General features: G+C 41.1%; 1 protein-coding gene across 1 annotated transcript; it reads left to right on the top strand.

Moving 5' to 3' along the window:
- Positions 1-1,289: 1,289 nt before the first annotated feature.
- On the top strand, positions 1,290-24,807 carry LOC310924966 (multiple epidermal growth factor-like domains protein 9; the record flags this gene model as incomplete). Its single annotated transcript, XM_083886832.1, has 6 exons — positions 1,290-1,761; positions 8,178-8,382; positions 19,103-19,242; positions 20,436-20,585; positions 23,759-24,028; positions 24,311-24,807. The coding sequence occupies exons 1-6, from the start codon at positions 1,305-1,307 to the stop codon at positions 24,805-24,807; spliced, it is 1,719 nt and encodes a 572-aa protein (XP_083742958.1). The 5' UTR covers positions 1,290-1,304.

The following is a 24,807-nucleotide window of genomic DNA, read 5'->3' as shown; positions in this document are numbered from 1 at the left end:
GGTCAAAGGACGCCCACTTCTGATGACACTCGCTCAGTGGCCACTGAAGCCTCACAATGGCGATGTACTGTTAACAAATTGTTAGGTGTCGTCTTAGTCTCAAGATGTCAAAATGTGAGCAGCATCATGCTGGAGGAGGACTGTTTAAATACCAATTCTTATTGAACCAGGACATTTATTGGTTGATTCATGGATCAAATACCTGTTGTGAATTTTGCTGTTGCGCTCCTTGTTAGAGAACAGCAAGTTGTGCAAAAAGTACTGAAACATTGAAAAGTAGGACATTCAAAAGTTTAAAGAAGGTCACATTAAGTTCACCTGTAAAGGTTATAGTGTAGGTTTAGGTTCATCCTGAAATTTCACCCAAAAGCTGAAAATCCCTAACTTTTTGTGTGTAGTGTGTACATATGTAGTAGTTTGTAATATATATATATATATCATTTCATTTCCCCATTTTACTTGTCTTTGTTTTCACTCCAGAATCAGCCATATTGATAAAATGTATTATGTCCTTTCATCTTGTATTATACTGGCAAATAGGGCACACACTCTGTCCAAATAGCTGAGAAACATCAGCTCAGAGACAAACTTGACTTGATGCTATTTGTCAAAGATGAATTGTAATGTAGTGCAGTAATTATGATTATACACTTTAAAAGGCCCATATTGTATTTAATTGTATTAATTTTTTAATAATATCTTTAAATATTCTCTCATATAACTGTATATTATCCATATTATATTGTATGTATTATTCTTTTTCGATGTTGCGTTTGAATGATTGACATTTATCCCATGTTATTGTTTATTATATTACTATTTTTGTCACTTTTGTATTGAATTTTGTCAATCATAAGAACAGGTGGATATTTGGTAAACATGTAGAGCAGGCAGTTTGATATAATTGTGCTGTACAGCTGTTGTCAGTTGTTTTAGTTTATGAATGAAACGTGTTGTAGATTTTCTTCACATGAGCGACACGGTTGTTTTTTTTATGATTTACAACGTATTGTTTCTCCATATGGGGGCGTGACAGCCTCTGAGGCAGCAGCCAATGAGCGAGCGCCGACCCACGTGAGTGCTGCTGTCCCATTGGCTGAAGGACGCGTCAGTCACCAGTGAGCTGACGTTCGGTTGCAGAGCAGGTGAAGTGTTGATGACTGTGGGGCAGAGCAGCAGTAGCAGCGTTCACACCGCCGACTCACACACACGCACACATCAATGGTGGAGCCGCGCAGCCATTCAGGGAGAAACGGTCTGACAGAGACCAGCACTGCGGCTTACATGGAGAGCTGAGAGCCAATATGAGCTCCACCTCCTCAATGATGTACATATCTGCGCTGCTCACTCTCCTTTTCTATGTATACGGTGGATTTTCCGAAGCTGCGCCTCGCGTCAGCCTTTACGATGCGTCGCCAATCACCAGGAAGCCCGGCTCAGCCGCCGCCGACACCTGGGACACCTTCCACACCGACATGCCTCCTCCTCCTCCTCCTCCTGCTCTCCCCGACAACAGGCCGCCGGGTGTCGGGCCTCTCGCAGCACCGTCGCCCGGGCCGAGCATCCTCCAGCGTCACTCTGGAATAACCTCAGCGGCCATTTCGAGATTATCCGCAGCTCGTAAACGGTCAACGGACGCGCAGACGTCGGTGTTCGCCCCGGACACGAAGACGTTGCAGAGCATGGTGTCCATGGTTTCCCAGCGCTCCGTCAACGACGCCTGGGCTGCGGATCATACAGGCTCACAGGAGACCAGTCAAGGTGAGTGAGTGAGAGTGACTCTCTTCATTCTACCGTCTGTTATAAATAAAATGCACTTCAAAGCATCATCACACATGAGCACGGAACCTTTTAGTTTCTGTTTTGAATGGCGCCTATTTAGTGTGACACAGGCTGAGGCTTTGACGCATAAACCACATTATTTACAACAATGGATGATGATGGTGCGTAACAATCAACACAGCCCACTGTTAGCAGTCAAATACAGTGCTATTCATCACCTACAATGTGCACCACAAACCTTAAAATGGATATAATATATATTATACATACAGTATATATGTATTTATTTATACTATATAACGGTGTGTATTTGTGTGTACATGGATGTGTGTCACATATGGGAGGCTTGAGGGGGCGGGTGTGGGGGGAGGTTGATCCCTGTTTTTGTTCAGGGAATTTATCCAATCCCTCAGTTGCCATAGCATCCACACATCAGGCCCATGATGATGCTCTGTGTGTGCGAGACTGAGGTCAGACATGTTTAGTCCCACATAGAATCCTCAAACATCTTTAAATATCTGCTTCTCCATTGTTTGTTTGCATGCAAGGCAGTCACTTCAAAACCTACAGAGCAGGGCTCATCCAACCAAAATGGCCAGACAGACACAGGCAGGCAGTGCCATGAATGAGCAAGGAGCTCCTCCTCCTCACACCTCGCACAAGACACATTCCCAGTATTCCCAGTATCCACATGTGGACATGTTGTTTTCCAGCACAGGCTCTATAACACACACACACAAACACACACACACACACACACACACACACACACACACACACACACACACACACACACACACACACACACACACACACACACACACACACACATACACACACATACACATGTACACATATATATATATATACATATGTATGTGTAAATATACATATGTATAAAAAAAAAGGTGTATTTCACATATGTATTCAACATAATAAATATGAAGATGATCAATTCAAGAGCCTTTAAAACCAGGAAAATTCATCACAGATACCTTATCACGATATGAGTTTCATTTCAGTGTTTACGTTGATGAGATGGAGCATTTACCACAGGGGATATGCCAATATGATCTAAATATTAAATACTATGACCTAATATATTGATGTGAAGTATAGTATGCTGAAGTGTATAATATATAGAATGATCAAAAACAAACAATTAAACTGTATGAAGAAGTAAAAAATAATAATAATGATAATTCTGTGAATTTCACCTCTTTAAGTGTGAATATTTTCTTTTATTTTTCCTCTTCTATATCAGTACATTAGTCTGAGGTTTGGCAAAACTAATCAACAATTTTCACCATTTTCTAACATTTTCCCATTTAGTGATTTGGAAAATATTTGAAAAATTCATTGATAATGTATCACTTTTTATGATTGTAATGAATGAAAAGTAATCATTAGTTGCAGCCCTAATAACAATAACTCAGTGTTTAAATTCATATTCTGGCAGATATTGGCTCCCTACATCAGGGCGTCCAGTCACTGACCCTTTGTTCACCTCACTGTTCTTTGCTGTCTGGATTAATCTCAGTGAAGGATTAGAACAAAGTCAAGATGGCAGCTACAGTCTGAATGGGTTGATTGTTATATATCAGCAGGTCAAAGAAACCACTCCAGAGTTCTGATCGTGTTGATTTTTAATACATTTTACTGTTTACTGTTAGTTTGGTGAAGAAAAAACTCAAACAGTTGAGGGCTGTGTGATTAGTGGTTTTCTAGGGCTGTTACGATTAGTCAACATTATTGATGACGTTGATTAAAACACTGCCTCTGGCCAATCACATTAATTAACTGCAGTGCACTACAGGAAGTGCTGGGGGCAGTAGGCCCACCTTTCTGAACCAATGAAGAAGAATGAATGAGGACAAAAACGTTGAAGCTAAGTCATGCTTGTTCTCTTTTGCATACCAATTTAAAAAAAATAACACTATACACAAATGTTAGAACCAATTAAATTCTTACCTTTGAGCAAAAATAGTTACATTTTGATGGATGGTCACATGATTCATCTTGTTTTAAGAATACAATAGAATATCGTTATTGTTACTGGATGGAACAACGAAATGTAATCCTTGGTGCCACCATTTAATAAAAAATAAAATAAAACTTTTTTTTTTTTTAAATTAACAATTTAACAAGCCTATAAAACTATAAGCAATCACATGCAAGTCACCTTGTGTAATGTAAGCATGAAGGGACAATGATGCTCGAGAATGGTCATGGTTCTTTATTGCTGGGTTTAGTGCACTGAACCGAGGTCATTATAGTTTTGAAATTTTCATTATTTTTTATTTTTTATGTAGTTTTTCAATTTGCTTTTTTATTTCAGTTTAGTTTTAGTTAATTAAAAAAAAAAAAAAAGATTTGGTCATTTTAGTTTAGTTTTTGTTTTAGTTTTTCAGGTATTTAGAGAAAGCCTTGACTTGTAGACGCTGAAAAGGATGAAATAATGTGACACTAAATATGGATTATCAAATCCATCCATCCATCATCTACCGCTTTTTCCTCCACCAGAGGGTCGCGGGGGGTGCTGTGCCTATCTCAGCAGACATTGGGCGATAGGCGGGGTACGCCCTGGACAGTTCGCCAGTCCATCGCAGGACCACATAGAGACAAACAACCATTCACTCACACACTCACACCTACGGTCAATTAAGAGTGGTCGATTCACCTAATCCCCATATCGCATGTTTTTGGACTGTGGGAGGAAGCCGGAGAACCCGGAGAAAACCCACGCACACACGGGGAGAACATGCAACTTGCAGAAAGGCCCTTGTTCCAAAGTTGTTCCAAACGGGGCTCGAACCCAGGAACCCGGGTCTTCTTGCTGCAAAGGCAAGAGTGCTAACCACTACACCAACCGTGGGCCCCGATTATCAAATCCTTTAATTAAATTCTTTGACCTTTAACACCTGCAGGTAGATCAAAATGTATACATTTTATATACACAATGTATATCAGTAAAAAACACAATTGGACCTCGTCCAGCCCTAAAACGTTTGTATCTGGCTGATCATCAGCCACTGTTTTCCTTTGTTCTGTGTGGTAGTTGAAGATGAGTGTGAATGACATTTCTCTATATTTTATTGACATCAGCCCAAATAATAAATGGGGGAAAATGGCGAACGGGTTAATTGATGATTTAAAAAATAATCATCAGCAGCAGCCTTGTTGTTGACGTGTTCATGACTGGAGCTAAAATGGTGGCAGGTTTTTGGCATATCCCTTCACTGTCATTTATTTCTGTTAATTGAATCTATAGAGAGTCTTTGACATCTGTGTTGGATCATCATCCCGCTGTAGTAAATGCTTCTCCACATCCTTTCATTATTGTGCAGATATAGAGCCATATGGAGTTAGTTTTATTGTTTCTTAAATTCTGTTATTTTCACAGCCCCTCTATGTTTGCACAATTTCACGAGAAATAACAGAAATCCCTGTGTGTTTGTAGCTTTTCTCCAGGTTCTCTGGTTTCTTCACACAGTCCAAAAACATTTAGAGGTTAATTGGACACTTTAAATCAACAGTAAGTGTGAACATGAGAGGGTTAGGGTTGTGACTCTAACGTTTGGCTCCAGCATCTCTCATGTAGAGGATAAGGTGGTATACAATGAATGAATGAATGAAGGAATTAATTACTGCATTGCAGAAAAGGTAGGGCCCTTTATATGTCACGCCTAAAATGTCTCCAATATAAATTGATCATGAGTTGTGATGAAATGAGAATGGAATAGAAAGAAGGTTAATTATTCCCCTGTAGGAGTGCTAGTGTTTTCTTCTGTAGCAGCACAGACGCAGACAGACGACGAGCATTGAGTCAAGTAAGAGAGATTTGAGGGCGTGACTGGATCTGAGATAACCTATGCTGTCACACTGTTTTACAGCAGAGGCATAGAGAGAGAGAGAGAGCGGTGTTGAATGGGTGTCACCCATTCCCTCGCCACATCTCACAGGTCCAGTCCAATCGACATCAAACCTACTGGGAGACTTTAAAGCAGAACTTTACAGGATTTCTTGCTCGTATAGTCTCACTCAAGCATCTGTGTGTTTACCCTCCGCTTCATTGTCTATTTTGACCAAAACAAGAGGGAGCCACCAACTGGACTGGAAATGATTGTGTTAGTGGGAGCATGTGCAGTCATAAAGAGTCTGCTGTGCTCACCACTCTAATCTTTCTGTTATAACGGAACACAGTTTTGTTTGCTTAGAGCAGGGGTGTCAAACTCATTTTCACTGAGAGCCACATCAGCATAATGGTTGCCCTCAAAGGCCCAGATGTAACTGTAAGACAGAATAAATGAAACTAAATATAAACGCACCTTCAGAAAAAGACTTTGAAGCACGGGTGATTTCTTCAGCCACAATAAAGCTATAGCTTTCACTGCCACATCGTTTTTGGTTGTGGCTTTTGTGAACACATTCTGCTGTGATCGCAGTTTGCCTTTTAATTCTTTGACAATTTGTTGTTTTCTTGAAGGCTAACTTTGGCACACTTGGTTCCCTGTTTGGTGTCAAAATGCGACATAGATCATACTCTTTGACGACTGACACTGCCTCATAACACAAAAGACATACCGGTTTTTGTCCTTGAAGCACAAACATGTATTCGCCTTCCCATCTTTCTTGAAACTGCCTCCCATCTGCATCAATCTTTCTCTTCGTGGTTTTGGGATCATTTGTGGATATTTCAATTAGAGCTGCAACTGACGATTATTTTCGTAATCGATTAATCTGTCTATTATTTTCTCGATTAATCGATTAATCGTTTGGTCCATAAAATGTCAGAAAATGTTAAAAAACGTTGATCAGTGTTCGTCAATCCTGGAAATTACGATGTTCTCTAATGTCTTGTTTTGTCCACAAACAAAAATGATTTTGGGGTTTTAATGATTTCTTTATGTGGAGCAAAGAAACGAAGAAAATATTCACATTTAAGAATCTAAAACAATCAGAAATCTTGTTTTAATCATGAAAAAAGCTTCAAACAGATTATCGATTATCAAAATAGTTGCCGGTTAATTTAGTAATCGATTAATAATCATTAATAATGTGCCTCAGTTTTAAAGTTTAGCGTTACTTCAGAGACTCATTTTAACAATCGGGGCGTCACGTAAACATGACGTCACGCGTGTTTTTTTCCGGTCAGTCATCATGGAAACGCTTCATTTGTTAACGTTGACGCCGTTAACGTGCCCAGCACTGGTAATATGTAATTAATGATCAGTAACACACACAAAAAAAACTTGCCCACTGTGTCTTTAAGGTTAAAATGTATATCTATATAAGAAGCAATATGAGGAACATGCCCAGGTATGCAAAAATACTGAAAGAGTCCTTTATTAAAACTTAATTAAAATTAATTATGTGTACATCAGATCTGATTGTTTTAGCCAAGATTATATTAATATTTACCAACGGAGTTTCCCATAATTACAATACTAACTGCAGAAGAGGGCGTTTAGTTACACTTTATTATCTTCATAACTTCTGTGCTATCCAGGTTGATTTTGGCTTGACACAAATGACAATAGATTTGGTTAGGTTGTCCAAATGAATAGACGTGAATGTTGTGTGTGTGGTGATCACCCAGACCTCAGACATTGTGAGGCGTGATATAGACTGACAGCTCTTCAGTGGCCGTACATTCATACACTTTCATAAATACAGGCCTCTTCTTAGGTACATAAAAGTGCTGAAGCCACAGTGGGGGAGCAGAATAATGTGAGTGGTATGACGCCAGGGCATGAACAGCAGTATCCTATCTCGTGCTCTCTCTTATCTGCTTGTTGTCTTGGTGTAAACTGCTGAGCTGAGATCAACAGTCAGTCAGTACAATAATGCCACACCTAACCTGAGATCAGATTAATAATAGATGGCCGCTCTCTGCTTCTCGGGGTCATCCTCACGCCTGTCATCATATCCGTCCTGTACTTTCTTAAAGGGATAGTTCAAGTATAGCACGCTGCGATCAATGATAACCAGATAAAACACAGATTTTCTCTATAGGCTTTGGTGTGGGAGAGTTTTATTGTGAGAAAAAGTTGTGTAATCGCTACACAAAGCGTTTTAGTTGGTCTGTTTTTAATGCCAATTTTAATAATTACATGGAATGAATTAAAATTTTTAAATTAATCTTCAGTTATTTTGATGATTAAAAAAATAAATAATTAAAACCAGTTTTCAGATTTTTCAGCTTTTTACATAATATTTTCTGGTTTCTTAATATAACAAATAAATCATTAAAACTGAATCATCTTGGTTTAAGGACAAAAAACAAGAAGTGAGAGCATTTTTATTTTCAGCTTTGGAAGCTTCCTGATGTTCCATCATAATTGAATTATAATAAGTGTATATTAAGCACACTGTTTTGTTTCTCTTGTCTTTAGAGAGCCCATGTAACTGCACCAGCGGCGCCGAAGGGATCCTTGACCCGGACGAGTGTGACCAGAGCACCGGTCAGTGTCGGTGTGTGTCGGGATACACAGGCCCGCAGTGTGAGGAGTGTGAGGAGGGCTTCTTCACCAACGGCACCAGCGGCTGCCTGCCCTGCAGCTGCGACTCATTCGGTGCCGTCAACCCTCTGTGTGACAGGTCAGGCTACTTTCACTGCTCCCTCTAATCGATTATGAACATAATCAGTAGTTGCAGCCGCAATGTACAATGTTTTCATGTAAACATTGGATCAAAGAGTGATATCTGTACATTTTCTGTCTCTTCTCCAGCTCTGTAGAGTGATTCAGCTGCTCTGTACTCAGTGTTATGGTTGTATGGGGCTCTGGTAAACCCACTGCACGTCAGAGTTCAGCGGTCAGTTGGCGTTTTTGTTGATTTGTCAACAAAAACAGATCATTGTCAGGCTACATCATCCTGTATCATCTTCACACTCGACAACATTGTTTTTTATGGATACCCATCTCTGCATTTTGAGATTTTCCCTCTCCAAAAAATAGTGTTTCATTGCTCCTAGAACTCTCTCATGTGGAGCAAACAACATTACTTTATGTTTTTAATGACAAAAACAAGCTAATGCCTCTGAAAAATGTGTGATATATCTGCTCACAAGCTGCAGCTTTCAGAAGAACTATCTTTAGCAGCAGAAGTGCTGTGCTGTGCCAAGTCCCTTACACAAACTGCTGTGAATGAGTGTGTGTGTTTTATCTGCTGCAGACTCAGACTGGAGCTCAGCTCGGCTCTGCTAACAACATGGTCTGCAGACTCATTATTCCCCCCATTTAGCCAAAACCACTGTCCCGCAGGCCGCCCAGAAGGCTACACATGTGCCGTCTGTGCTTACTCCTTCAATTCAAGGCCAAAAAATAGACACTGTAGACTTACATAGTCCAAATACTAACAGAAATTGTTCTTGGATAGAGACAGGATGTGCCTGTCATGTTGTAAGAGCTCAGTGACGTAGGTGAAGGTGCAGACAGAAAGGTGGATGTCCTACATTGTTGTTTACGTTATCGCATTCTTCTTCTGTTTGGTATTTATTGGCGAGCTGCGCTGTGTCTCGCTGCTATGATGTGATGCTATAGCTTGTGCATATTATGTGAATTGTTATGTAAAACAAAGCCCCTTTTTGAAAACCCAAGACAGGTCAGGGTGAACCGTTCCAAACGGCACCACGGAAAGCTGAATTTCACTGTGCTTTCTTTACAAAGAGAAACTTGCGCAGCAGCTTCTGTCAGCAACAACATACCTGTAATGCAGCCAGCAGTGGATGCTGTGTGATAAGAGCTGACTGACGGTATGTGTTCTGGTTTATTCTGCATGGACTGGAGAGGAATGAGGTCAGGAGGACACGACGCAGTGTTGAGTTCTTCTGCAACAAAAAAAACATTCTATTTTAGAGTTGTCTTTTCACACAAAGGTCAAGCATTAACAAAGACAAAGATTAGCATCTGAATCACCATTGTAAAGTGCAGTCATTTTCCCCACGTCACAGTTTTCTATTGGTAAACATTGATCTGGCTTTTCCACCTTGGGGTGTGTCAGCCAAATTAGCTACGTAAATAGCATGCCATGCTAGTGTGACGCAGTGTAGCACATATATTCTACGTGGAGTAATTTGACTAAAAAGAAAGGCAAACAAACTCCCTTTCTGTTGTAGTACGAGGTATCATTTAAAAAAGGCTGGTTTTGTCGTTTTCCCATTCCATTCCTTTTGTTTCTGTGGCGATTCTCTAGCCACCAATCAAGAGACTGTAGTGTGTTTGCTAGCCCCACCCTTTAGCTGACAGACCACTGTGCTATATACTACAACAGTGGGGGCCAAGATCTACAATGTACTGATTTTGGTAACTCCTCCAAACCTTTCACCATTAAAACAAAATAATAGTGTATAGTTTACTGAACTGAACTAAACTGACCCTTCAGTTCAATTTACTAGCAATTTACTTGATAACAAAAGCCCACATGGTATTTTGCGTATAAACAGCTTAGCAACATGTCTATAGTTAAAAATGAAAGACTATGTGTACGACTAAAGTTACTATGAAACGAAAATAAACATAAATAAAAAATATTAGTGCTGGGCATTTTAACGGCTTCAACATTAGTGCATGACGACTGACAGGAAAAAGATGCGCGTGACGTCATGTTTACATCACTCCCGATTGTTAAAATTCGTCTCTAAAGTCGCACAGTTTTTCGTGCTGCGGCACTGAAGTCCAGGGACCCTTTACCAGTTAGCTCCGTTAGCTGCTTTAGCTCCTTTAGCACCGTTAGCGCGCCTACAGTTGAACTGGAGAGGTCTGTTTATTAAACAAAAAGAGCAGTGCTACAAATAACCAGTGTACCTAGTGTGTACTGCGTATGTGTGCCTCTGTTTTTAAAGTTTAGCTTTACTTTAGAGACTCACGTTAACATGACATCACACATGTTAACATGACGTCACACACATCTTTTTCCGGTCAGTCGTCATGGAAAAGCGCCCAACGTCAAATGCGGCGTACACATGTCCAGCACTAAAAAATATATATCAAATATATTTGAACGACTACCGGGTCAGAAATTTGTACAAATTGAATTTTTTTACAAGTCGGGATGGTCCTTTCATGCAAAATGACTGAACAATTTCCACTGGTAAGTTGTTATAATCAACAACCAAAGAAGAAAAATGCCTGGAGAACTGGACCCGGCAGGTCTAACATCAAACTTGCATCATCTTGTTCTCCATTGTTTGCTGACGTCTGGCAAGGCTCACACCCTCTGGCTTAGTGCAAATATGGATTTGCATGTTTGCCGTGGCCCTGTGACAAGGGCTTTGCTCACAGAACTTCGGGGCAGCTGCAGTCGTTTCAGTGCGTTCCTCACATGTGGCTGTGAGCGCAGCATCTAAAGCCGATCTCACTGCTACTGCCTTGTCCAGAAATGAATGGCATCTGGTGTCAGGTTAAGACTGTCTAAAGATGCTAGCCACATTCACTTGTCTATTTGTTTATAACCCATCTGCTATTCAGAGTATTTGAAAGGTTTAATTCCTGTTACCTGAAGTGTAGAAGCTTCGTCATTTGTGCAGAATAACAAAACCAACCACTTTGATGCTATTATGGAGTGTTGGAGAGAGGAAGCAGCCTTACAGTGTATCTGAGGCTGCATTATGTAAGTGCAGTGCAGTACATGGCTCAAAGTCTGGGATTGTTGTTTCCTAAAACATTGTCTTTTGATGTAAAACCCCAAGGTCAGGATTTGTGCTCATGACTACAATTTTGACACAGTCCTGCACTTTGCTTGTTTTTTTCACAGAAAGATTTGGACTGAATGTAATAAAAGGCCTATTTTTTATTCGTTGCAATGCAAAACCATAAAAAGGGTGTATCTTATATCAAGAACAGTCAGTTCAGTTTGAGGCTGAAAGCATGAATATCAAATTGCGATGTTTCTAGGACTTTCATATTATTTTTCATATTCATCAATTATTTTCTTGATTAATCCTTTGGTTCAGAAAATGTTAAAACATGTTGATCGGTGTTTCCCAGACCATCAAATGTAATTGTTGTGTTTTTAAATCAGCTTGATTGCCACCATGATTTTTTCAAATCCAGATCAGATTTGACAGCTCATAGCTTTTTGCAGTGTTTTGCATCTGACTTTCATGTCGTGAACATCTTCATCTTCTGAAACAGCACGTGCGCACTCTTCTCTGTTGTTGTTGTTGTTTGATTGGCAGTTCTCACTCGTCACATGGCTACGTATTGGAAATATACCGTATCTGATGTAGGATTACATATTTTTGTGACACCAATCTGATAAAACATTTTTTTTAAATCACTGTTGTGGGCGATTGTAGTTCCACCCAAGAAATTGACATCATTTTCCTTGCCATTAGAAGCAGGACTCTCATGCTGAGTTTGCATCATGGTACGGTCCAGAAATCTAAAACCTTTGGACAATCCAAAAACACGAGTTAAGTCCCAATGTTAGGTTTTAAACCTGAGGCTGCTCAACCATCTGTTGCTCTTAAGCAGTGTGGTTCTGCTGGGAACATGAAATGGGGAACCTGCCATCCTTCAGCTCTAACTTGACTTAGCTCTTTTTTTAGGGCCTCAGGTTGTTGATTAACTCACCTTTTACTTGCATTGCTGGCCACGACTCGCTCACTCCATGACTCGGTTTGTGGTGTGACCTTGTGACGTATTCCACACACCGTGGAAACACATCATTTAGTTTTATCACTGGGACTGTCATCGACACAAGAGCCAGGTGATCTGTTCACAGTCGCACCTGATCTTAACAGCTGCAGTTTTCAGGTCCCTATCTGATTGCATTTTTGTGTCGCACTAGGCTGAAGATAAAGGTGATTCAGCAACAATCAGTGTTGATGTGGATTTTGATGTTGGAACTAGAGGTTCTTTATCATTGGCTACCAGGACATAAAGAGTATTTCAACAAATAAGATACAAAACTTTCTCTCCAGTCTTCTGTTCAGGATTTTTTTAGGCATGTCTAAAAGTTATTATAGTTACCATAACTCCACCTCAAATGCTGTAACGATATATTATCGACATATCTTCAACATTTACATGCTTAAAGCGGAACTACGCAGGATTTTTACCCTAATATGTTAGCTTAGTAGTCATTGTGAGGGTTAAATGGTTTGTTATGTAGAGATTGGGGGCTGTCTCCACTCCCCTCTACCATCTTTTAGCGGAAAACCATCCTTGGAGGACATCGCCAATCTAAAGTTTTTGAATTTTCTCGATCTCACAAAAACGGTCTAGGAGTTACGATAATAAGATGTACACATGCCAAATCCCGCGATGACAGGATGCAAACGGAAGGGTTAACCAGCTCTGTTGAAAACAAATGCACTTGGCCGGGAGAGGGGAAGGGTTGATATAGCGGTAGACAATGGGTGGGTGGATGGATGTTTATGCTGGTGGTGTCATAAAATATGTACTCTGCTCCGTATAAAAGAGGCAAATACGCATACTTGCACAGTCCCACTTTAAGGTGCAACCTTCTACACAAAAACACACTTAAAAAACTTGATTCCCCAAATACATCCTCACTGGTCCAGAAAGTAGACCAGTATGTTTGTGATTGGCTCCTACAGTGGACACGCCCCTTAGTGTCCTAGTGTGAGAATTTGACCTGATTTCAAACCAAAATTTTAAACGCTCAGCCACTGTTTTTAATCATTCATATTTGGCAAAGGTGGTCACTAACACATTTTCCTGTGAGGTAAAGTAAGAAGAGATATTTTTTCACACTTCATAAGGACTTTAACCAGCATCATGTTTCCTCCTCTTGTTCACTCACGGTGTGAAATTCTGCATTTTTACATTTTAAGAAAATGACCAGCCTGCACATTGTTGCCCAATTTGTTGGTTGAGCTCATGATGCCAATATTTGACAAATGTGTATTGATGTTGTTGCAGTTCCACTGTATTTGGGTCAGCTCCTGAGGGCATCATTCACAAGACATTTCTGTGCACAGTGGTGCATGGAAGGCGCCACTGTCTGTGATGAAATATTGATTGTGGATGCAGATGTTTCCGCCTTTGCATCATGTGTCACTGCAGTGGATGCACCAGAGCTGCCAGAGTGTCTTTACATCATCTCTAGTGGCAATGAAAAGTACATCAATTCAAGTGTTTTTCAGTAGGGCTGGGCATATATATCTATGTATTGTGTATTGGGACATGAGACAAGATCTCATCATAATCATCATATTTATTATGAAAACATTTCATAAATACAATAAGAACTGTATAAGCAAAACTTGAGCACTTGAGCTTCTCCGGACTCTTTTTCTGCTCATTAAAAATATGCACTGGCAAACAGTTATGTCAACGTGTATTTGAATCAATGGCAGGGAAGCCAGATTGAGTCTCATTTGGTTAGAGGAGGCCACCCAGGAGGCATTTTAATAGTCATGCTTCACACTGTCCGTGTGCAATCGGATCACAGAGGACAGGTGTTAAGACCAGTTCCGAACGGAGCTGTAGAGGAAGCAGTGAGCTGATTCACTGTGGTGTCCTGCTGTTATCAGAAAATGGCAGTGAAGTGCGTAGAGCCACGTCTGACTCAGGATTGACTGCTACGTTCAGAAGACGGCTCTCATCTGTGGCTGCTCACAGCCTCTGATTATCTCTTTCAGTCACCTCATATAGGCTTTTCCTGTGTACCTTATTTCGGTACTTTTAAAAAGTTTTTCACTTGTAAGATAAAGTTTCTCCGTTTTTTATTAAGATTTATTAAATGTGCATTATGTAATAAATCTAAAGCAACTGACCATAAAATCCTCCTAATGTCACAGAGACTCAGGAATAATATTCATTTAACATACTGACCTCACTCACCAACAACAACAGTACAAACACAATATTTGCATTAAAAAAATTCTTTTGCAGACTGCAAATCATGTTTATGTTTTGAAATCATGTTTTGGCATGTGGCGCCGCCTACCGCTGTCTACCAATCATTGCAGTCAGTAGAGTCTCAGCTGCCGAACAACCACGGGTTGCCAGTTACGTCAGAAAACGTAACCCAAAAGACCTCTGTATTTTGAATGTAGTAACCGTCTTTGGCTACATTCTTACATATGGCACCTTTAAGAACAGTAAATAAATAAACATAAATAAATGTTAGTTAGAAATAAATATAGAACATTTAGAACCAGGTCAGCAACAACAACAAGACCTCGCTCTTCCACAACAAATGCCTTTGTCTCTTGTCACAAACAATTAGCTGTGGACTGTGAGCTAACTGGCCAATTGTTAGCCACACGGCTAACGCTAACCACAGACGGTAGACTAACGACAAGCAAGCACATTTTGAGGAGTTGCAAGGCAGAGGCTCTCCCCGTTCGACTAGAATACGACATTTCAATATAAAAATTATTTAAAAGACTATGAATCGATTATGAATTGGGAGATTTAATGAAGAAAAAGTTTTTACACTATGCTCAGTTGATGGTACGGGTGCCAACGTGTGCATGACTGCATTATTACGTTCAATATGCTTTTACCAATACCAATACAACTGGTTAAATGTCATAGTTTCAATGTGTGTGTCACCTTGTAAGCTTTAAAGCGGACCTAGACCGGAAGTTCCAATTAACGCTGTTTTTTAGTGTGTATCTGCGTCATTACCTTGTTTACGAAGCCCTGAAGGTTCTAAACAAACAGTTCAGCCACTGCTGAGAACACTGTGTTTTATTGTAATCTCGGGCTCAGCAAGATCTCTGAAAAAACCCGGTCCGGTTACGTAAACAGCATTTCTCCTGAAAAGCAGATCGTCCTGCTCCGTGCACTTGTCTGGGCACATCCGGTTGCGTACATTGAACCACAGAAGAAGAATAACGTCCATTGTGGAGGTGTTTCACGAGCGACAGTGTCTTCTGACTCCGGGTCAAAGTCATAAAAGGGACTGCGGCGGGGAGTCGTGAAGAAGCTATTTTTAAACACTGTTAAAACAATGTTTTGATAATGAGTAGCAGTGCATCCACCGTTCCAGAGGGGGAGCTGCGTTTCTGAGAGCGGGTGTGCTGATATGTCACTTCCCGGTATTGGCCAATCACAAGACAGTTGGGAAGGCTCTACGCTGGCTGGCCAATCACAACACAGTCTGTCTTCTCGGGCGAGATTTCTGTCTGAAACAGTGCGGCTGACCAGAGCTTCAATACGGACAGATGACGTCATTTAGCAACTTCGAACTTATCGTTCATTTATCGTTATCGAGGTGAGCTGCTCAATATATCGTGAGATTGATTTGAGGCCATATTGCCCAGCCCTACTCCATAACTAACATATATGTGCAACAGGACCACTCTATGTGAGCTTAAACAACTGTATGTTAGCACCCGGAGGTGGAGGATACACAAACGGCTCCTGTTGCTGCTGACCAGCCAAACATTTGGCAGATCATGAAAAATCTTCCACAGAACGAGCTCATCACAAACTCTGTTGCTATTTTCATTGCTCAGGATTTCGATTTTTGTTTCTTTCCTTGGTTTCCAGTGAAATGTGTTAAATATTTTCACATATATTATGAAGTAAATACAACTGCCCTAACCCTAATCGAATAGTTTCCACACTGTGTTCTTTATACATTTTTACAGACTTTTGGGCAGGCTGTGACTTGAGAGGTAGAGTCAATTGCTGAAAGTACTGAAGATGTTGTGTGGTAAAACTGTAGTTTAAAACTCATGGAATGGCCATTAATATAAGGAAAGTTTGGTGTAAATATCATCCATTTACCAGTGACTGTGCTATACTGAACTACCCTTAAAGCAATAAAATACACATCATACAGCATTAATATCACTGGTCTCTGTCATATGCTCAGCAGAATCCTTTCTATAACACATTATACTTTGATTTGTCATCACACAAGCAGCTGATAGTGGTCGACACTGGCAGTATTTTCCTGCTGCAGTATAGAAAAGCTTTGGAAAAAATACACCCATGGAGATTTTATTTTTCTATTTTTAAATTCAATCTCATTTGTCTATTTTCATCAAAGCCTTTTGTAGGAGGCTGTTTTTGAATTTTGCTGTAATCACTGAAACTTGCATTGCACACATCAGTTTGTCCTTGTACACTGTATCTGTCCCTATCAAGTTTTCCATAAATAGATAAATAATCATCCTGACTCATGAGAAATTATTATCAATATGCCAGCATCAGTTAAATATATATATATATATATATATATATTTATATATATATATATATATATATATATTTATATATATATTTATATATATATATTTATATATATATTTATATATATATATATATATATATATATATATATTTATATATATATATATATATATATATATTTATATATATATATATATATATATATATATATATTTATATATATATATATGAGCATATTTTGTGATATATCAATGTAGAATTAATATGATTAATTATCACATCATTACTTTTATATACAGCATGTGTCGACACCTAGCAAGTTCCACCCCAATTTCTACACTAGTTGGGGATAAGCCTCCTTTATTCTTGTGCAAGACACCACGGTGCAGATTTGGCAGCCTGCAAACAGGCAAATGCCTGGTATTTTCAAACTGTTTCTGGATAATGGCAAAGCTGATAAATGGCACTTTGCCATTATACAGTTTTAGCGCTTACTGACAAAGCCGTTGTTTTCGGCATTCACAGATTTGTTCACAGAATCGTTCAGCACTTCCTACATGACCATATACAGTGGGGCAAAAAAGTATTTAATGAGCCACCGATTGTGCAACTTCTCCCACTTAAAATGATGACAGAGATCTGTAATTTTCATCATAGGTACACTTACACTGTGAGAGACAGAATGTGAAAACAAAGCCTGGAAATCACATTGTAGGATTTTTAAAGAATTTATTTGTAAATTATGGTGGAAAAATATGTATTTGGTCTCACAGAAGTTACAGTTCTGTGAGAGCCAGAGATCTTGCTTGTTTGTAGGTGACCAAATACTTATTTTCCACCATAATTTACAAATAAATTCTTTAGCTCTCGTAGCCTTGCAACGCGTAGTTCGCAAATTAAAGTACTGAAATTTGGCACCGATTCATTAAAAGTGAACCAATACTCGGTAGTACTGACGGGAATCGGTAACTAGTACAAAAAGTACCACCTTTTGGTACCCAACCCTACTAAAGTTGTACAGTACATATTTTTAGGTCAGCCTATTGCAAGGTGGCTAAAATGTTTATTTTCCAGTGTGTTTGCATGTTTAGCCAGAGAGGTGAGGATTGTTCATCGTCTTCAGCAGTGCTCACGCCTCACTGATCAGGGCCCCTGAGCTACTTCATTTGCATTAAGTGCACTTGCTTTAACAAAGCACTGTTTGTATGAACACAGGCACACGCTTTGGGAAAGCACTTCCGAGTCACTCCTGATTTACTTCAATTGTTTTTAGTCATTGTCCCCAGATTAGGTTTGTGAGTCCATTGTCTGGGTTTCTGCGGCCAGCTTAGGCTCTGCTTAGTGCTTCTTCTAAGAAGTTGCCTTGAATTTGTGTGGGGTCAGGGAAAGAACCGACAACTGAAGCCTCTCGCTCTAACCCTCATGCATTAATGAGCATGCAGCAGTCAGCCACACAGAATGATTAGAGTGCTGAGGACACACACGGACAAACAAAGTGCTGTGTGTCATTTGTGTAGGAGGGTGAGTGTGTGTGTGTGTGTGTGTGTGTGTTACTGCGAAAGGGTTCAAATCCGGTTTGATTAATTCGCCAGAACATTCCTGAGGGTATTATCTCCACCGATATGCAGTCAGCTGAGAGCAATCGTACTGTAAAACACATGAAGTCAATAAGGCCTGGATCACGCCGGCCTCAACAGTCAGTCCATGATGAGCCGATACAATATCGGTATCAGTTACAGCCTGCATGTGTGTGTGTGTGTGTTTAAGAGATAATTATGCTCATAGCAGGCTGTCACAGCACATTTCATGTCTGCATTTGCATTAAACTCCACTACTTGTTTTTTCAGGAACCGGAACGGTAACGTGCTTATTTTCTTTGTAAGTGTTGTGACAGACTCTGTCAAATCCTGGCACTTATCAATGACGTATGGAAAAAGGTCCGGGTTTGGATGGGATGATGTCGACCATTTTTAAATTTGCTGATTCTAATGATTCAGTTTGAAAGTACCAGGCATTTGCTTGAGACCAGAAAATAACAATAATTATATTAAATAAAATAGTTACCTCTGAGTGACTTACAAGCAACCCAAACTTTAGTTTACTATCAGAAAAGACTGTCTAGAGATAAAGTGGTAAAGGGATTCTTCATAAATGAGATATAATATATTTTTTTAAATCTTCTGTTCTGCCTCTTCCAGCTCAGGAACATGCGTGTGCAAGACGGGAGTGTACGGTCCCAAGTGTGACGAGTGTCACCCGGGTTTCTTCCACTTCAGCAACACTGGCTGTCGACCCTGCCAGTGTCACAACCACACCAGCTACTGCCACCCACAGTCCGGTGAGTCTGCTCAGCATGGATCATATGACACCATATCACCAATGTCCAGTGTGTGTTCTCCCCTGTGTGTGATTTAAGGTCAATTTCTCCTCCTCTGTGTCCTTGATCACATTTAAAAGCTCAGCAGCCCAGCAGGCTCAGCTTAAAAGACTTAAAGACCTACAGCTACAGTGACAGCCAGGCACGAGAAGGAGCCTAGGTGGTGTTGGTGGAGGGGGGGGGGGGTTTGCTTTTAGAAGCCATATGTTGTGTCATTATAAAGCAGGGCCAGATGGAGTGAATGCTGTGGCCTGGGCCCCAGTGTGTTCACACACAGTGCCGTGGATTAGCATGGTTATATCCTGACCCTGCTCTCTCGCTCTTACTCTTGTCTGTCTGTCTCTCCCTCTCTCTCCCTCTCTCCCCCCTCCCACCCACAGAGCTGCTTACACAAGACATTGTGCAAATGCAAAGTAATGGTGTTGCCCAAACAGTGTATGGATTCATTTGTGTCATTGCGATTCACGATATCATCATTTTTTTTTTTTTTGAGGAAAATAATCAATTTAATAAGATCATAAAAAGTCATGAGGTAAGATGCAGCACCCCATAGTGGCATATTCTAAAATAAATCACTAGGTCTGTATGCTGGTGAGCTAGATGTGATGTTTAAGTTGCGTGTGTTTTTTTTCCTTGTTCCGAGTTCCAATGCAAATGGAATGCAGCGCAAAGTCCATCTGGTATCTGAAATAGTTTTTCATATTTGTATGCAGTAGTTTATAATAAATAAAATAAAAGAATCAACAGATTTATGAAGTATGAAAATGATTTATCAACAGCTGCTGTTTGACAGCTCTTTTTTCTCACCATCACTGTTCCACTGACATAAGTCGCTTCTTTGTTGACATACGGCAGGTTAATGTTTGGAGGAAACGCCCCGACAGATAATATATAGCTCCTGGCAGCCTTTACACAGGTTTAGTCGGGTATCTGTAACCTCTATCCATGAGATCATGGAGGCACAACACACACACACACACACACACACACACACACACTGACCCGACTACAAACGGCATGTTTAAGGTCATCACAATAATATCTGTATTCCAAAATTATGCTGTTGTAGACGAGAAACCAAACACAAATTCTGATTAATTAATTTAAAATTTACAACAATAACCTGATCATTTGACCTTTGTTCTATTCTCTAGGAGTTTGTTTGAACTGTGAGGAAAACACCCAGGGATCCAACTGTGAGGAGTGTAAGCCCACGTTCTACCGCAGCCCCGGAGCCACGCTGACGGAGGCTTGTTCCCCGTGTCCCTGCTCCAACACCACCTCCAGCGGCACCTGTCACACTGGTCAGTGTCCCTGCTGCTCACACACACACACACACACACACACACACACACACACACACACACACACACACACACACACACACACACACACACACACACACCATGACGTCAGTGATACGGACAATGAGGAGTAGAGGATTTAATTTGAATCCTTCGATTGCTAATTCATGTTCTGTTGTCATGACCTGAAAGAATGATGTGAGGGTGAGATACCTAACTGAAGCCTTTGTTTTCAACTACATGTCAGGACACGTGTTTTGAAATGAAACCAGTTATGCTAATCAAAAGTGAAGCGATGTTGTTGTTTAATTTAGAATCTTTGAGGAGAAGAATGACTGTGAAAGTGCAGCAGGTCACAGGTCCGCTGAGGAGGCCGTATTCAAAGTGTCCTGAGGATGAATTTGCATTCAGACTTGTACAAGAACGTGACCTCGTTTGTCCCCAAGCCACCGCTGACTGTATTTGTTTTTTTTTAATCTGATTTGAAGATGCATTCAAAACACAGTCCACGGGTGTTAATACCAGGTCTGAAATGGGGTCACATGTTCTATGATGAATGGTGATTCCTGGGGCTTTATCTTTCTTTGTGTTTTATAATGTACATGCATAATGAGGTTTGGTTTTTTGTGGTAAGAACAATAATGTTCAAATTTGCAGAACTGTAGACTGGAGTGCAGTCTGTGATTTAATTTCCTGTGTGATTCCACTTCTCTCACCTCCAGGCTGCTCCTGACCCAGTTACACAACACAGCACAGCACAGCCAGAGGTCTCTGACCTGATATACGGCTTAAACTACAGTCTGGCTCATATTTTCTAAACCTTTAAAAACAGATGAAATGCCCATAATGAAAGGAAAACACTGACTGGTTTAACAGGCATGTGGAAGGTTCGAGTGGAACTTAGAAAATATATCTCCCAGATCATGACACCACCCTCTTGTGTTGTGTAATGTTAGGAGGAACTCGTGTTCTGGCCTGCCACTGGTATGTCACAACAGAATTCTGCACATTTCTGTCCCAGTACCTCAGAAGCCTCTGCTACGCCCTCTACAGCTCTGTGTGAAATGATGCTCAGCTTGGCCTAAAATAATTTCACTTCTCTCATTTTGTGTGTATTTTTTTTTTTAAAGGTGCATTATATATGTTTTAATAGGCATGACAAATACACCACACCCCATTTCTGTCTTGTCTTGTCTTGACTTGTCACTTTCATAGCTCTTCTTTTCATTTAAAGGTTAATGCATGTCAAATAGGTACAATGGCGACCTCTAGCATTTGAAACAGATACTGCACTCCAAAGTCAAAATGAGTGCTGTGGACAGGTAAATCTCATGTCCTTCTGTCACTTTAAAGACAATTTGAATGTTGAATGACAGTCACTTTAAATACTCACTCTCCCACACCAAACTCCATGGAAAACATCCCTGATTTTACATCACAGCACACAGGAGTTATTGATCCATTGCTGCCTCAGTTGGAAATTTTGTGTTATTTTGTGACGTTGGTGATTACTCCTGTGTCCCAGTGAGCTAAAAACACATTTTCTCAATGGACTTTGGCACAGGAAAAGTGAGTGGCTAAGGTCACTTAGAGTGTGCCGGCAAACTGCATCCAGCATTGCATCACTGCTGTGCTCACACCTCATCACATCCTCTCGCCTAACATCTTCCCCCGTGCTCAGCCGTTCATGGACTGCGACGGCATACGCTGACGCTTCCATTGGCGGTGGCTCCGCATGGCAACAGCCACGTATAGATGCGCTCAGGCTGTCGGGTCATGTTTGCTCAGCCCTGCCTGGGGCAAGCAGCGGAGGTTGTGCAATGGGGAAAGGGGGGGCGGGTGAACCAGACTCAGCTGAGTTGAGTTGAGCTGAGATGTCGGGCAGCAACAAGACTGGCTGAGGTGTGTGGAAACATCCCACTCTCTGTTAGCCTTTTCACTGCGGCTAAGGCATGGATTAGGCTCTGAACTAAGGAAGCGTCTTTCACTTGGGTTGTGTGAAAGAGAGTTTTGATCAGAGCTTAAATCAACAGTCATACTTCGAGGGTAGGGTTTAGCCTCTTGGTGATGAAATTCAGGACATCGATTCAAAGGGGATCTATGGTCAAGCAGCTCTCACACCGCCCTCTGCTGGACCACTGAAGTAATTTTGAACTTTCCCTCAAGTTACAATGGAAAAGTGACTGCTGCAGAATAAACCGAGGCACCGTCACATGTGCACACTGTACATACGGTAGTACAGCATGTAATCTTTCGACTGGAAGGTTATGGGTTCAATTCCCTTCACTGCTATACTGATGTGTCCTTGGGCAAGACACTTTGACCCCCACAGTGCACATAGATTAATGGCAATATCTGGAACAGTGTCTGTACTAGATGCGTGTGATCATAGCAAAGTGAAGGATGATGGGTAAACTAGGAGGTCTGGCCTGGTGAACAGTAGTACAGCTCGTGTTTCCTCCTGATTATATATATGTATTTATATATATATATATATGTATTTATATATATATATATATATATATATATATATATATATATATATATATATATATATATATATATATATATATATATATATATATATATATATATATATAATGTTATAATGTATATAATGTTATGTAACCCTCTCCAGCAGCAAGCAGAGGTTAAAGGAGCAGCCTTCCTCAGAGCTGGAATACAACACAGTCACATGACCACAAGAGAGGGAGGGAGAGAGAGAGAGCAACATCTAGGCCACTGCACACATCACTGATCTGTGTCTAAATCATTCAACACCCATTCAACACCCAGAGAGACAGAGCAGCCTGGTTAGCAAGGGTCTGTTGTTGTTGATATTGTTATACTAACATGAACAGTATATACATATATTTGTGACATGACATGAGACAAAATCTAATCTTTAATTTTGGCAATTTTCTCATATAGAGGCTGTTATTAAGGCTTTTAGTCAATAGTGTCCATATTAAATGAATTATTGATTGAAAAACGAACTGTCCAGGGTGTACCCCGCCAATCGCCCTATGTCAGCTGAGATAGGCACAGTACCCCCCGTGACCCTCCGGTGGAGGATAAAGTGGTAGATGATGGATGGATGGTGATATTTACGCCTGAAAAGGTGGTTTAGTTCCACTTTAAGGTTTGGTTTGTGTCTCTGTCTCCATATACAGACTCCAGTGGCTCCCAAGTGTGTGACCAGTGTCTTCCGCCGTACGGTGGCCCACAGTGCAAGAAGTGCAACGCTGGCTTCTACAAATCATCTGGGTCCTGTGTTCCCTGTGACTGCAGCGGTAACGCAGACCCCCGAGGCCCCGCCCAGCTCTGTCACCCTGACACAGGCCACTGCCTCCGTTGTGTCAACCACACCACTGGGAACCAGTGCCAGCTCTGTGCTTCTGGATACACCGGCGATGCCCAAGCACATAACTGCACACTTCTAGGTAAAGACTGGAACGCTAACTCCTCTTCCCTGCTGATAGATAAGCTAGTAGTAGGGCTGCTAGCGTTGGGAGCTGATGCAGCAGTCATCACTTTCCATGAGTCAAAAACATTATAGTACATTCTTCAGCTTTTGAATAAATCCCGTTTTGACCAGGTGCTTCATCAGGTGTTTGATGCGTTTCCCCGGCCCGCCTTGCATTTTGCCTTGCAAATATTGCATTGAACGCTGTCTGCGTATCTGGACACTTTCAGTGATCTTTTATCGTCTTCTTTCTCCACAGCTCCCCGGATCCTTCCCTCAGCTACAACCACATCAGCCGTGTCGTCCCCCTCCACGTCCACCACCAGCTCCACTCTAACCTCCCCCACAGCCACCACGTCGAGCAGCAACACCAGCACGGCGCCGAGCACCACGGCCACATCCACCACCCAGGCCCTGCTGACCAGCCTGAGCAGCCCCACCGACAACACCACAGCGGCGCTGACCGATGTCTCATGGACGCAGTTCAACATCATCATCCTTGCCGTCATCATCCTGGTGGTGGTGGTGCTTCTGGGCTTTGTCGGTGGCGTGTATACGTACAGAGAGTACCAGAACCGCAAGCTCAACGCCCCCTTCTGGACCATTGAGCTGAAAGAGGACAACATCAGCTTCAGCAGCTACCACGACAGCATCCCCAACGCCGACGTGTCCGGCCTGCTGGAGGACGAGGCCAACGAGGTGGCGCCCAATGGCCAACTGGCGCTCACCACGCAGAACAACTGCTACAAGGTCTAG

The sequence above is a fragment of the Microchirus variegatus genome, assembly GCF_963457635.1.
Source record: "Microchirus variegatus genome assembly, chromosome: 3".
Classification (NCBI taxonomy): Eukaryota; Metazoa; Chordata; class Actinopteri; order Pleuronectiformes; family Soleidae; genus Microchirus; species Microchirus variegatus.
This window is presented reverse-complemented; position numbering and strand designations above follow the sequence as displayed.